The following is a 15,378-nucleotide window of genomic DNA, read 5'->3' as shown; positions in this document are numbered from 1 at the left end:
CCTGCTCCTCGGATGCTGCCTGACCTGCTGTTCTTTTCCAGCACCTGATCTCCAGCATGTGCAGTCCTCACTTTCTCTCAATATATTACCTCCAATTCCTCATACTTTTATTTTGCACAACAGCCTCTTACATGGAAGTTTATCAAAAGCTTTCTTGAAATCCAGATTCAAATCCACCACACCCACTGGTTCTCCCTAAACTGTTCTACTGGAAATATTCTCAAAAACATCCAGTCGGTCTATCAAACACTAATTCCCGTCCATAAATCCATGTTGACTTTGTGTAATACAGTTGAGATTTTGTAGGTGTCCTGATATTGCAAATTTTTAAAATAGATTCCTGGATTTTCCCTGTTCCCTGATGTTAGGCTAACTAGTCTGTCATTACATATTTTCTCTCTCTTTTTTTAAAACAGTGGTGTTACATTTACCACTCTTCAGTCTGCAATTCGGTTTCAGACTCTATGGAAGTTTGAAAGTTAACAACCAATGTATTCTCTAATTCTCTAGCTGCTACCTTAGCACCCTGAGATGAAGATTATCAGGCCCTGGGATTTCAGATTTCAATCCCGTTAATGTTTCCAGCACTTTTTAATTTACTAATACTAAGTTCCTTCAATTCTTCCTTCCCAAAAGACTCCTGCTTCACCAGCACTTAGCATTTTTTTGTGTCTTCTATGAAGACAGAACAAAAGTAGTAATTTAATTGCTCTATCATTTACTTGTTCTCCACTATCAGTTATCCTGTGTCAGATTGTATGGAGCCTTAACAGCTCTTCCTTTATACATACATTTAGAAGTTCTTGCCTTCCACTTTTATGTTCACTGCAAGTTTACTATCATTTTATTTTTCTCCTCTTCCTCAAACTCTTGGTCCTTCCTTTGTTGAATTCTAAATGCTTTCCATCTTCAGGCTTGTTACTTTGTTGAGCCACTTTATGCAACTTCCCTTTGGATCTATTACTGTCCTTAATTTATTTTTCTTGTTGTGTTCTTTCACCGGACAATAATGTATAACTATTACAACACATGCATTTGTTCCTCAAGTAACTTTTAGTGAAGTTTACTATGGCCAACTCTCCCCTTGTACCTTCTTTAGTTTCCTTTGTTTAGGTTTGGAATTCTAGTTTTAGATTGATTTACATCACCTTTCTATCCTAATGAAGAATTATGTGCTGTGGTCACCTTTTTTCAAAAGAACCTCTCCCAACAAGATTATTAATCACAGATTCTGGCACAGTGGTCTCCTGTAAAGGCCTCGCGGCCTGGTGCAGTGGCCTCCTGGCATGGCTTGGCAATCTCCCAGCTTCCCTCAGCATCTCCTGGCATTGGCGTGGTGACCTCCCGGCCTGGTGCAATGGCCTCCTCCCATTGAAGCCTACTGGCGTTGGCCTGGCGCAGTGGCCTCCTAGTGTGGGGTTTTGCCAGTCCGATGTGGAGCCCAGTGTTCTGCTATACTGAACTCTTCTGTAATGCTGGACATTTTATTTCTGTAACAAATCTTGTAACAAAAGAAGCTGTGCCTAGGTCCTTTTGCATCTAAGATGATGCTGTAATTGGCAACCTATAAACTTTTCACAATATTCATTGAGTATATGTGATAATAGAGACTATTCTATTCCATTTATTTTTCCTACCTAATTAATTTCTTCTCATCGTGCAAGCTTAAATCTAGGAAAGCTTACCCTTGAGTTGGTTCCTTAAAGTATTGGTCTAAAATTCCATCTTCTACACACTCCATGATGTCAGTTGCTGCACTATTAATGCAAATATGATTTGCTCAATCAATGCACAGATTAAAATCACCCCTGATACCCTTGTTGTATGTATCTCTACTTGCCTGTTTAATGCTATCCGCTGCCTCAACACTGCCATTTGGAGGCTTATAGAGAACTGCTTATAATGTTTTCCACCCTTTATTACTTCTTATCTCTACCCAGACTGATTCTTCATGCAGATTGTCTGTGCCAATATACTTTCTCACCTTTACTGATGTCACCTTCCTGTGACCAGCACCATTCTACCTCCTTTTCCATTCAGTTAAAAATCACACAACACCAGGTTATAGTCCAACAGGTTTAATCGGAAGCACTAGTTTCAGGAGCGCCGTTCCTTCATCAGGTGGTAGTGGAGGATACAATTGTAAGACACAGAATTTATACCAAAAGTTTACAGTGTGATGTAACTGAAATTATACACTGAAAAATACCTTGATTGTCTGTTGAGTCTCTCATCTGTTAGAATGACCATGATAATTTCATTTCTTTCATGTGTAAATCACATAACTTTTTAAAAAAGTTACATTCTCAGGTTAACTGCAACAATTGGTGTCAGCCAGACAATATGTTAAAGGTGTTAGCCCCCTGTGTTCTCTGTCTGTACCATAATGTTTAGATTGATTCTAATCTAAAAAGTGTGTTATCAGAGTCTTACATGGATTCATGCAGTTTTTGAGCAAAGTACAATGTAACTCTGCAAGTACAAATTCACCCCACAAACGTATATATGTATGTACATATGTGGGTTTGTGTGTGTGTCTGTCTGGGGATTGTGAGCGTGAGAGAGAGAGTGTATATGTGTGGTGTGAGTGTAAAGTGTCTAAGTCTGTGAGAGGATGCATGTGTGAGTTTGTTTGTGTGGGTGTGTATAGGAGTGTCTGTGTTTGTGTATAGTGCAATGGTGGCCACCTGTAATGTGACATGAACCCAAGGTCCCAGTTGAGGCCCTCCCTATGGGTATGGAACTAAGCTATCAGCTAACAGCTTAGTCCTCAGCTAAATCGTTTTCCATTGAGCCTATTCACCCTAAAGATTGAATACTCCTTGATATTCTTTTCACAGCTTTGTTCACTTTGTAGCCATGTCCCCATAATTGCAATCATATTGTACATACGTAGAGCTATTTCCATTGTTAATTCATCTACCTTACAGCAAATGCTCCATGCAAATGCACCTTTAGACTTGTCTTTTTGACAGGTTTGTACGCCCTATTGTAGTAAAGAATATTCCTGAAAGGTTAGAAATTGCACAACACCAGGTTATAGTCCAACAGGTTTATTTGGAAGCACTAGCTTTCGAAGCGATGCTCTGAAAGGGTATCACTCCCAGTCTTGCTGAGATATAGCCAATCCAACTTGTATGGGTCTCATAGAGTCATAGAGATATACTGCACAGAAACAGACCCTTCGATCCAACTTGTCCATGCTCACCAAATATTCTAAATAAATCTGGTCCCATTTGCCAGCATTTGGCCCTTTTCCCTCTAAACACTTTCTATTTATATAACCATCCAGATGCTTTTTAACTGTTGTAATTTACCAGCCTCCACCACTTCCTCCAGCAGCTCATCCGCACACACACCACCCTCTGCGTGAAAACGTTTCCCCCTCAGGTCCCTTTTAAATCTTTCCCTTCTCACCTTAAACCTATGCCCCCTAGTTTTGGAGTCTACCACCCCATGGAAAGGATCTTGTCTCTTTACCCTATCCATGCCCCTCATAATTATATAACCCTCTATAAGGTCACCCTTCATCCTCCGATGCTCCAGGGAAAATAGCCCCAGTCTATTCAGCCCCACCCTATAGCTCAAATCCTCCAACCATAGCAACATCCTTCTAAGTCTCTTCTGAACCCTTTCAAGTTTCACAACATCTTTCCTACAACAGGGAAACCAGAATTGAATGCAGTATTTCAATAGTGGTGTAACCAATGTCCTGCAAGGCTACAACATGACCTCCTGCATCCTACTATACTCAATGCACTGACCAATAAAAGCAAGCATACCAAACGCCTTCTTCACTATCCTGTCCACCTGTGACTCTACTTTCAAGGAACAATGAACCTATACACCAAGGTCGCTTTGTTCAGCAACACTCCCTAGCACTCTACCATTAAATGTATAAGTCCTGCCCTAATTTGCCTTTCCAAAATGCAGCACCTCACATTTATCTAAATTAAATTCCATCTTCCACTGCTCTGTATTGTAAATATTTTCTAAATTAACCTGTTCAGAAATATGCATTTACACCTCTGGAGCAACTAGGATGTGAATCTGGGCCTCTTGGCCCAGTAGCAAGGGCACTACGACTGTGTCACAACAGCCCTTCTGGGGCACTGCTGGTTTTAAATTTTGATCCAGTGGTGGAAATCCTGGCAGGCTGTGGTAATCACAAGCACTTCTGCTGCTGGCAAGCACAAGATAATCATGAATGGCATCATAGAAGTGTTGTACATACATAATGAGGTGAGCAGCAGAGAATTGCGTGTAGGATTGGTTACCAAGCAGGGCACATAATGAGTAACCCATATTACAGTATATCTCAAAATATAGTATCTTGGAATATGGTGACACTTTGCGTTTCACACACAAGAAAACATTTTTCACTGTATTTTTATATACATGTGATAATAAATCTCTTCACTTGGGCTCTCACTACATAAACAGACTAAGTCTAATTTAACATTGGTGTGATTGATCAAGTTTATTGGTTTGATGAGATTCCCTACAGTGTGGAAACAGGTCATTTAGCCCAACAAGTCCACACCAACCCTCTGAAGAGTAAGCCAGCCCCTATGTTTACCCCTGACTAATGTACCTAGCACTATGGGCAATTTAGTGTGGCCAATTCACCTAACCTACCCATCTTTGGATTGTGGGAGGAAACTGGAGTACCCGGAGGAAACCCAAGCAGATATGGGGAAAATGTGCAAACTCTACACAGACAGTCACCTGAGGTGGGAATCGAATCCAGGTCCCTGGTGCTGTGAGGCAGCAGTGCTAACTACTGAGCCACTGTGCTACTCCAAACTTCTGTGCTGTCCTACATTAAGTGTATTTGTGTTTAACTTACTTAAATTTCCCATTTAAACTTGAATTTTCTGATTACAGTAACCTTCTTTGAAAGTTAAAAATGACTGAAGAAGCTTTTATATTTGATCATAGCTAATTTAATTTTATTTGTTGATCCTAACCTGGGAAAAATATTGCTCTCAAATCTCAAAATGCTGTGTAATACTGATTCTGCTATCAAATGTAAGATTAAAATTATGATATTTCTTTGATTTAAGAATTTAATCAGAAGTCACGGGGCACCAGGTTATAGTCCAACAGATTTATTTGGAATCACAGGCTTTCGGAACACTGCTCCTTTGTCAGGTGACTTCACCTGGTGTCATGTGACATCTAACTTTGTCCACTCCAGTCCAATACCAGCAGCTCTACATTAAGAATTAAAGTCCTAAATATAAAATTTAATTCAGATGCAATTTTATTTCAAGTTGCTTTAAACTTTTCACTTTTTTTTCAGTTAAATGCAATGGCAAATCGAGCAGCAGGAAAAGGATATGAAAATGAAGACAACTATTCAAACATTAAGTTCCATTTTATAGGGATAGAAAACATCCATGTCATGAGAAATAGTCTACAAAAACTACTGGATGGTAAATATTGTATTGATAAATTTGCACTTGCGTGATGTTGGTTTCGGTGTGGTTCATGATCGGTTACCTAAAAAGATAGTCAACAATTTGTAGCAATTTTCTGATAGTTTAGTGAGTTTGTTAAGAAGCAACTGTTTATATATAATACATTTATTAAGTAGATAAAGGAAAGTTTGCAACTGTGACAATTGTGGATAATTCATTGATATCAGGGGACATAGTGTTGATGTGAAATGTGTTGGTCTCATTGAAGTTGTGAAGGCAGCATCTTGCTGTCTAGCTGAGGTGTTAGGGAACTGTTGCCTGTGTCTTCCTCCTCTTGTTCTGGTCCATCTTCCATCTTGAGAAGACAGCCCTTTTGAGGACTGCCTTATGAGGACTGAATGTTGTGAGCTGCTGCCTACAAGGACTGCTTGATGAACATCCCCTGCTGGGGACAAACCTCTGCCCCTGAGTCCCTGTTTCGAGGGTCCGGTAGCTTAAGCTGTGTCAATCAATTGTCTGAATCCTTTTGGCCATTGGTTACTCATGATATCACATCACATTGCCTATCTCCATCTGAAGGTTAGATTTCATTCTTTCTAAGAACAAAATCTTCTCTAAACACTGCAATTATACAAGCTAATGTGATGACTGATTAAATCTTTTGTTTGAGCTTGTGAAAGGCTAGTTACTACCATGATATGATGAAATGAGGCCTCGTGGTAAATGGGAAATATTAAATATGGAATGCTAAACAAACATAGTTTTAAAGGGACCCCTGTTGCCAGCAGAGATGGATCATGTTGAAACAAAATCTTTACCTATCCTTGTCATTTAATTTCCTACATTTTATTCCTATTCTTGATGACTTGCAATTCAGCACTCTGTGAAAATGTTAGGAATGTCTCAACTTTGATCCTTGGTCTGTGGTGGTCTGTATTCCTTTCAATCGAGGCCACAATTGGGAAGGAAACTTAGACCTAGCATTTTAGATTATAGAGGGTAAAAAAGAATTGTGGTTCCAGTGGATACCTCTGTATAAATTACTGATTAAGGCCAGTAATGTAGTGACTGTCATGCTCCTATGATAAAATAATCTTTAGCCAATCATTAAGCATGCTGTTAAATGAAGAATAGTCTCTTCGTCCAGAAGGATAACATTTGTAGAATTCTATCCCACTAGGAAAATGGGCAGACCATTGTTGGCGATGTAAAACAATTATTTTATTGCCTGTCCATTTATCTTTTCTCTCTCTGCCCAAACATAAAATCCTGGATAGTTATACATGCAGTCCAAGTTCGAAGACAAATAGCATCTGTAAATAATATATATAGTCTGTACATAATATGTGCCAACACTTGTTTATACTCCTGCTGAACAGTGGGATTGGATTTTTAAGCTCGCAATATCCTAGTTTTCAGCCTCTGATTCCTGAAGAAGGGCTCATGCCTGAAACATTGATTCTCCTGCTCCTTGGATGCTGCCTGACCTGATGCGCTTTTCCAGCAACACATTTTCAGCTCAGATCTCAAGCATTTGTAGTCCTCACTTTCTCCTAGCCTCTGATTAAACCTTACATTGCTGGAGTCAAAAATTTAGAAGATGAAGGCATCAAAGGTTTGATGCATCTTGTTGATGCATCATGAATTTGTATCCTGAAACTTTTTACTTGGTGACTTCCTCATCTTTATTGAAAGCTATCCAGGGAAGATGTTGATATAAGAAAGTACTTGTTCTGAAACTGCACAGAAGTGATTTAGTCAATGACATTGCCATATTTGCCCCTGTTCTGATGTGAGCACCATTGGAAGAAGCTTGGGGCAAATTGTTAATCTTCCTGAAGGTATAGATATTTTTGGTTGCCATTGTTCTCTTCCAGTTGAAGGATGATCTTATGGAGAAGGGAAGATAGTAGAAATAGTATAGCTTTTATCTTCTAAATTACAGACTTTGTAGTTTGACTATCACTACCAATGTATGCTCTTGGATTAACATTTGTGAAGACCAGCATTTTGACTGAATTATCCACAATGGTTAATGCATACAAACTCACTGTTATGGACTGGGGGCATTACATGAAGTATTCAGTTGGAGGAAATGGAGAAGGAGATATGTACAGTTCTCGCATCCTCTTATCCAAAGTGCTTTTCCATTAACTTTTTAGTAACCTTTTTTTGAGTCTTGACATCCTTTCTAAAGCATTGTGCTCAAAATCGAACATAATACTTCAGTTGAGGACTGTCCAGTGTTTTATGGAAGTCTAGAATAACTCCTTTGCCTTTGAAATCTTTTTCTTTATCAAGAAAGTTGAGAATCTTACATATTTTGTAAGAGCTTTCCTAACTTATTGCGCTCTCTTCAAAGATTTTACTTGTTTTCAAGATCTTTTTGTTCCTTCATTCCCTTTAAAATGTAAATTTATTGTACAATCTCGTTCATTTTGCCTCTCTACATTCTTCCTACCAATATATATTACTTCGCACTTCTCTTTATTAAAATTTCATCTACCATATATTTTTGCATAAGGTGATACCTTATGCTAGATTATTGTTGCTAGATTATTAATCCCCAAAGACCCACTGGGAACCTGTGTTCAACCTTGCTATTGCAGATGGCAGATAGTGATATTTGATTTCAGTAAAACTCTGGAATTAAGAGTTTAATGAAGACTGTGAAACCATTGTTGATTATCAAAAAAACCTAATTCGCTCATGTCCTTTAGTAAAGGTAACTGTCATCTAGCTTACATGTGACTCCAGACCCACAGCAGTATGGTTGACTCTTCATTCTGGGCAATTAGGGATGGACAATAGTGCTGGACTAGTGCTGAAATGCCAATTCTCCTGCTCCTCGGATGCTGCCTGACCTGCGGTGCTTTTCCAGCCCCATACTCTCGACTCTGATCGCCAGCATCTGCAGTCCTCACTTTCTCCCCCCTCTCTACCATCCACCCTGCCCCCCACCCCCCACTTCAACCTTGTCCAATTTCCTAGTTGTTTACTGCTACCTTCTCCTGCAAGAAAAATGGAAATTGTGTCAGTGTGTGTCATACATTTGGCTGTTGTTGCTGTCTTTGGTTGAACAGCTGCCAGTGTGTGTGATCTTGCAACAGGGCTGAATGTATGAGGGTGAGGTAAAGCATGTGAATGTGAGGGTTGAGTAGGTATAGTTAAGTGAGCAATGGATGAGACTATTGCTGCCCTTAGTATGATATATTATGCGAATAAGCAATTATTATTTAAACAAATTGGGCGGATTTTTAAACATTTTCCTGTACTGCATCCATATTTAAAGAGTAGCACTCTTTTGTCATTAATGTCCATCCTATGTCTTTCCAATAACACTTGAGCACATGTTTTAAAGTTCTGCTTCCCCCTTGCACATACAAGACACTTTTCCTCCTTTCCACTTGTTATTCCAAGTTTCCTATTCATTATCTGAAAACCCCAGTGTGTGCTCTCCATTCTTTTCAGCCACTATTCAGTCTTTGGCAGTATTGATTTCACTCGCAACAACAGTCACCACATTCTGCAGCCATTATCTTGAAAAGGAATAAGCAGCCTTTAAGGGGTATTTATTGGCCACCATCAAAATTGAGTCTCCTGCTGTTCTGTGCAAATAATTTACAATGCCAGCAGCACTGGCTACATGTAGCAAGTATTATTTTTTAACTGAAGCAGTGAACAGCAGTTTAGTACACCACCTTCATTGAATGGAATGGCCAAGGATATAGTTGTGATCCCTGTACCTGTTATCAGGTTTAACCAAGTTTTTTCTCTATCTTGTATTTACAGTGAAGAAACCTTGTTTTTTTCTCTTATTCACCCATTATTTGACAGCCAAGTGAACATTTTTAAGGTTTCTTTGACAGAAAACCATACTTATCACCATCAGCTTAGGCAGAAGGAAGTAACAATTTTTTAAAAATCAAATCTTTTTGCAGCTATTGCTGGATATACCTGTATGATCCTACTCTGACTGTCTGGCTTTTGACATGAGAGAGAGAGAGTATGGGATGAAAAGAAACAAATGCTTGACTTTCAGCTGGTTTTAAGTTTAACTCTACTCCTGACGAACACCGCTTTCTCTTCCAGATGCTGAAACCATGGGCAAAGTCTTATCATCCCTGTGGCTATTAAGTCAGGAGAATTGCCAAATTTCAATACATTGCACTTTGGTAGATAGCCTAGCATATTCCTGCTTTCAGCATGCTGACCGGAGATGGGTTAACACTAAACAAAATTACCTGCAGAACTATGGAAAATTCAGCAGGTCTGGGTGCATCTGTGGAAAGAAAGCAAAATTAACTTTTCGGTTCCAGTAAAGGGGTTCTGAAGAAGGGTCACTGGACCCAAAAGGTTAACTCTGCTGTCTCTACACAGAGGAGAAAGTGAGGACTGCAGATGCTGGAGATCAGAGCTGAAAATGAGTTGCTGGAAAAACACAGCAGGTCAGGCAGCATCCAAGGAGCAGAAGAAGAGGGAGAAAGAGAGCTTCTTCAAGGAAGGCATCCTTGCAAGAGGATTCGCAGTAGGTTAAAATCTTCGAGGAGAAGATTTTCCTGAAGAAGGGGTCATGCCCGAAATGTCGATTCTCCTGCTCCTTGGATGCTGCCTGACCTGCTGCGCTTTTCCAGCAACCCATTTTCAGCTCTGTCTCTACACAGATGCTGCCAGAACTGCTGCACTTTTCCAGCAATTTGTATTTTTGTTTCTGACCAGAGATGGGATCTGACTGACACTGGCTAACTGTCTGGCACCAACAAATAGTTAGTTGAGATTAGTTAAGTTTCCAATTGGAGATAACTTGGTGACATCATTAGTGAGTGCCTGATGATAGGCAGACCTTGCACGAGAATGAAGCTTGGCAGATGCCTTCCAGTGATGGATTTCCTTTCTCAGGATGGCCAGGTGGGTATGACCACACACTTCATTTTCAGCATTGTACAAAGGCTTCAGGAGGTACCTTCACCTTGAGGTGCCAGCACAGTGTTCCACCAATATTGGCAGCACCTGTCTATCTTGTGGAGTCTGCTAGCCACTCCGGCCTTGGACACACCGATTAGTTCTCCCATTTGTGCACCTCAACCACTGACCCTAGTTGGGGAGGACTTTCAGAGGCAGTAAGTCAAATTTGTGGCCCTTATATGATCTGAGTCCTGTTTAAGCACAATATTGGTAAGATTCTAATCCATATGTCTGATGTGGTAAAACTCTTGTGAACAAACTATTGCCCGTTGATATCTTTTTTGTTTCATTAATTAACATTACTTGGGCTCTACTTTGATACAAAATCTGAACATTCCATATATCTTGTGTTCAGAACCAATATCAATAGCTTTGTTGTTCACATTTTGATTGATCATGCAGTCCTTCCCAGATCAGGCGTCGCTGAGGTAAAAAAAACAGAAATTGCTGGAAAACCTCAACAAGGCTGGCAGCACCTGTGGAGAGGAATCGGAGTTAACATTTCGGGTTGAGTGACCGTTCCTCAAATGCTGCCAAACCTGCTGATTTTGCTTCTGATTTACAGCATCCACAGTACTTTTTGTTTTTATCACTCGGATAAACACTAGTTAGCTTTCTCCTCCTTTATAATTTATTCACATTCATGGGTGTTGAATTCTCTGATTGTTTGATCATTACTCTTTGGCTATTCACTAAACTTAGCATGTGCAATGAGGGAGGTTGTGAGATTGTAGCCATTGCAAGAGTGGGATGTGTCTTCAGGACCAATTGCTATTAAAGCCACCCTTTTGGGTGCAGTGGTTTCGCATGAAGAAATGTTACCTTTTACAATTCACCACATTATCTCCATCTTTCATTATTTAACTATACAGTTATGAATGATGGAAATATGCTAGTTTTTTTAGTGGTCTTCCATGTGGAGAGAACACCAAGTTTTTAGCTGGTAGTCATTGTAAGTATAGCATGGAGGGCAAGGACAGTGGATTACAGGCAGCACTGCTGTGACATGCTATCTAATTTTGAAGCAAGGCATGTGGCAGGCTGATGGTGAAAATCAGCAGTACAGTAAACTGGTATAGAGCCACATACTGAATACCAAGGAATCAAAAAACAGTAGTACTGAGGCTGGAATCTGGTAGTCAGTGGATTCAGGACAGACAACAATTATTGTGATCTGGGGACAAAACTGAGAAGAATTGTGGGAAGATTGCACATATCAATTTGCATATAGGGAAGTTTTATTGTGTGGAATTTTATCTCAAATCTGTATTCACTGACAGATTGGTTGAATTGTTCTGGTGTCAGTTGCTAGAATAGAATAGCAATCTATTGTCACTTGTGTTTATGAAAATCCAGTGAGATGGGCATAAGTCGCCATACAATTCAGCGTCATTTTAATTATAGAAATTATAAAAAGAAATAATTGAGACAAAGTTAGGGCAATATTCATCTTTTGTTCCCTCCATGGCAATCTGGGTTTAAGGACTGGCAATGGGCCACAAAAAGCCACCCCTGAGGTATCTAAGCAAGGATTTCCAGACTGGACCCACCACACTATCACTGCCAAAGCCAACACCACAGCCATTGCATCACCGCCATAGCAAGGAGGGACAGACTGGACCCACCAAGTTGCCAATGCTGACACCGTTGCCAATTTAGTTGCTGCCCACCACCATAGCCACTGCAGAAACCGCTGCCAGGACAAACAGAACAAACCCACCAACGATGAAGCCTTCGATAAAGCTGCAACCACTATGGCCACGAGGGAGGGACGTCGGGATCCACCATCCTGCCGCAGCTGGCCATCACAAACACTTTTCTCCACCGCAGCTGCAGAAAAGAAGCAAAAGTGAACTTTGATACATAACAAAAATGTTGAAAGCAAAAAAACAAAGAACAATGCAGCCAGCCAGGTGAGAGGGAGTGAAAGGGCAGAGAGCCTGGACACCTCCTACTGCTGCCATCTTGAATCGCTGTGTTAAGATCAAGAGATGCTCTGCAGCTCCAACTGATTGTATAATTTTAGACTCATAGAGATGTACAAAATGGAAAAAGACCCTTAGATCCAACTTGTCCATGCTTACCAGATATCCTAAATTAATCCAATCCCATTTGCTAGCATTTGGCCCATATCCCTCTAAACCCTTCCTATTCATATACTCATCCAGATGCCTTTTAAATATTGTAATTGCACCAGCCTCCACCATTTCCTCTGGCAGCTTCCTTTACATGAGAAGGTTGCCACCTTAGGTCCTTGTTAAATCTTTCCCTTCAACTTAAACCTATGCCGTCTAGTTTTGGACTCCTTCACCCCAGAGAAAAGACCTTGGCTATTCCCCTATTCATGCCCCTCATGATTTTATAAACCTCTATAAGGTCACCCCTCAGCCTCTGATGCTCCAGGGAAATAAGCCCCAGTCTATTCAGCCTCTCCCTATAGCTCAAATACTCCAAACTTAGCAACATATTTGTAAATCTTTTCTGAACTCTTTCATGTTTCACACCATCCTTCCAATAGCAGGGAGACCAGAATTGAATGCAGTATTCTAGAAGTGGGCTAACCACTGTCCTGCACAGCTGCAACATGACCTCCCAACTCCTACACTCAATGCACTGACCAATAAAGGCAAGGATACGAAATGCCTTCTTTCCTATCCTATCTACCTGCGACTCCCCTTTAAGGAACTATGAACCTGCACTCCAAGGTCTCTTTGTTCAGCAACACTCCCCAGGACCTTACCATTAAGTGTATAAGTCCTGCCCCATTTGCCTTTCCAAAATGCAGCACTTCACATTTATCTGAATTAAACTACATCTGCCACTCCTCAGCTCATCGGAGATAATCTTCTTCATTGTCCACTACACCACCCATTTGGTGTCACCTGCAAACTTATTAACCATACCTCCTATATTCGCATTGGAATCATTTGTATAAATGAAGAAAAGCAGTGGACCCAGCACCAATCCTTGTGGCACACTGCTGGTCAAAGGCCTCCAGTCTGAAAAGCAATCCTCCACCACCACTCTCTATCTTCTTTATTCAAGTGACTAGTTTTCCCTGTATTCCGTGTGATCTAACCTTGCTAACCAGTCTACCATGAGGAACCTTGTTGAATGCCTTACTGATGTCCATATAGACCATGTCCACCGCTCTGTCCTCATCAGTCCTCTGTTACGTCTTCAAAAAACTCAAGTTTGTGAGACATGATTTCCCATGCACAAAGTCATATTGACTCTCCCTGAGCAGTCCTTGCCTTTCCAAATACATGTAAATCCTGTACTTCAGGATCCTCTCCTCCTCCTTGCCCACCACCGATGTCAGGCTCACTGGTCTATAGTTCCCTGCCGTTTCTTTATCACCTTCCTTAAATAGTGGCACCAAGTTAGCCAGATTCTAGTCCTCTGGCACCTCACCTGTGACTATGATAATACATATATTCCAGCAAGGGCTCCAGCAATCACTTTCCGTGTGCTTTCCACAGAGGTCTAGGGTACAACTGATTAGATTGTAATCTGGGGTGGCACGGTAGCTCAGTGGTTAGCACTGCTGCCTCACAGAGCCTGCGACCCAGGTTCCATTTTAGCCTTGGGTGACAGTCTGTGTGGAGTTTGTACATTCTCCCTGTGTCTGCGTGGGTTTTCTCTGGGTGCTCCAGTTTCCCCCCACAATCCAAGATGTGCAGGTCAGGTGAATTGGCCATGCTAAATTGCCCATAGTGTTAGGTACATTAGTCAGGGGTAAACTTAGGGTAGCTGAATGGGTCTGGGTGGGTTACTCTTTAGAGGGTAGGTGTGGACATGTTGGGCTAAAGGGCCTGTTTCCACACTGTAGGGAATCTAATCTAATCTTAAGGTCCCGGGGATTTATCCACCTTTGTGTTTTAAAACATCCAGCACCACCACCGCTGTAATATGGACATTTTTCAAGATGTGGCTATTTATTTCCCCGAGTTTTCTAGCTTCTATATTCTTCTCCACAGTAAATACTGATTTTACTTGATGGTGCTGGACAATGCAAACTGTATTCCACTAACTGGTGGGTACAAAAGGACCTACAAGGCACCCAGGCTTATTAACTAAATTAAAATATTAAAATACCAGCTCCAGGCCTAATGAGAAATCATGACAGCTAATTGTAGATAAGGTAGTTATGGAGATTTCATGGAGACAGTTGACATGCAGGTTTTGGTGAAACTTAGGGTAGCTGAATGGGTCTGGGTGGGTTACTTTTTATTGAAATTTAACATTATATAGCAGGCCAAACTTTCTAATTTTCCACAGAGGACAATGAGCTCTGACAACAACATCAATTGTGGGTGCAATCCCCATACTTGACCAGTCATTCATCAGTGGACAGAGAATTTATTTTTGTTTTAAACCATTCTATTCCAGTATGTTATCCATGGAACAGATGGGTTTTGAACCCAGATCTTCTGGTTCAGAGGTAGAGACATTACCGCCGCACCACATGTCACTCTTATAAAGTTTCTGGAATGACTTAATATTATAGAACATAGAACATAGAACATAGAAGAATACAGTGCAGTACAGGCCCTTCGGCCCTCGATGTTGCGCCGATCCAAGCCCACCTAACCTACACTAGCCCACTATCCTCCATATGCCTATCCAATGCCCGCTTAAATGCCCATAATGAGGGAGAGTCCACCACTGCTACTGGCAGGGCATTCCATGAACTCACGACTCGCTGAGTAAAGAACCTACCCCTAACATCTGTCCTATACCTACCCCCCCTTAATTTAAAGCTATGCCCCCTTGTAATAGCTGACTCCATACGAGGAAAAAGATTCTCACTGTCGACCCTATCTAAACCCCTAATCATCTTATACACCTCTATCAAGTCACCCCTAAACCTTCTTTTCTCCAATGAAAACAACCCCAAGTGCCTCAGCCTTTCCTCATACGATCTTTCTACCATACCAGGCAACATCTTGGTAAACCTCCTCTGCACCCGTTCCAGTGCCTCCACATC

The 15,378-nt window shown here is 40.9% G+C and overlaps 1 protein-coding gene across 2 annotated transcripts in view; it reads left to right on the top strand.

Moving 5' to 3' along the window:
* Positions 1-15,378, top strand: part of mtmr7b (myotubularin related protein 7b) — a 91,702-nt gene that overhangs the window by 26,474 nt on the left and 49,850 nt on the right. For both annotated transcript variants that reach the window (XM_043690105.2, XM_043690112.2), the window contains exon 7: positions 5,306-5,438. In XM_043690105.2, coding sequence (XP_043546040.2) covers positions 5,306-5,438 — 133 coding nt within the window. The remainder of the gene's footprint in view (positions 1-5,305; positions 5,439-15,378) is intronic.

This window comes from Chiloscyllium plagiosum, unplaced genomic scaffold, assembly GCF_037043375.1.
Source record: "Chiloscyllium plagiosum isolate Xiang-an unplaced genomic scaffold, Cpla_swu_hap1 HiC_scaffold_1, whole genome shotgun sequence".
Taxonomy (NCBI): domain Eukaryota; kingdom Metazoa; phylum Chordata; class Chondrichthyes; order Orectolobiformes; family Hemiscylliidae; genus Chiloscyllium; species Chiloscyllium plagiosum.
The sequence above is the reverse complement of the archived record's forward strand: the minus strand, read 5'-3'. Positions and strand labels throughout refer to the sequence as shown.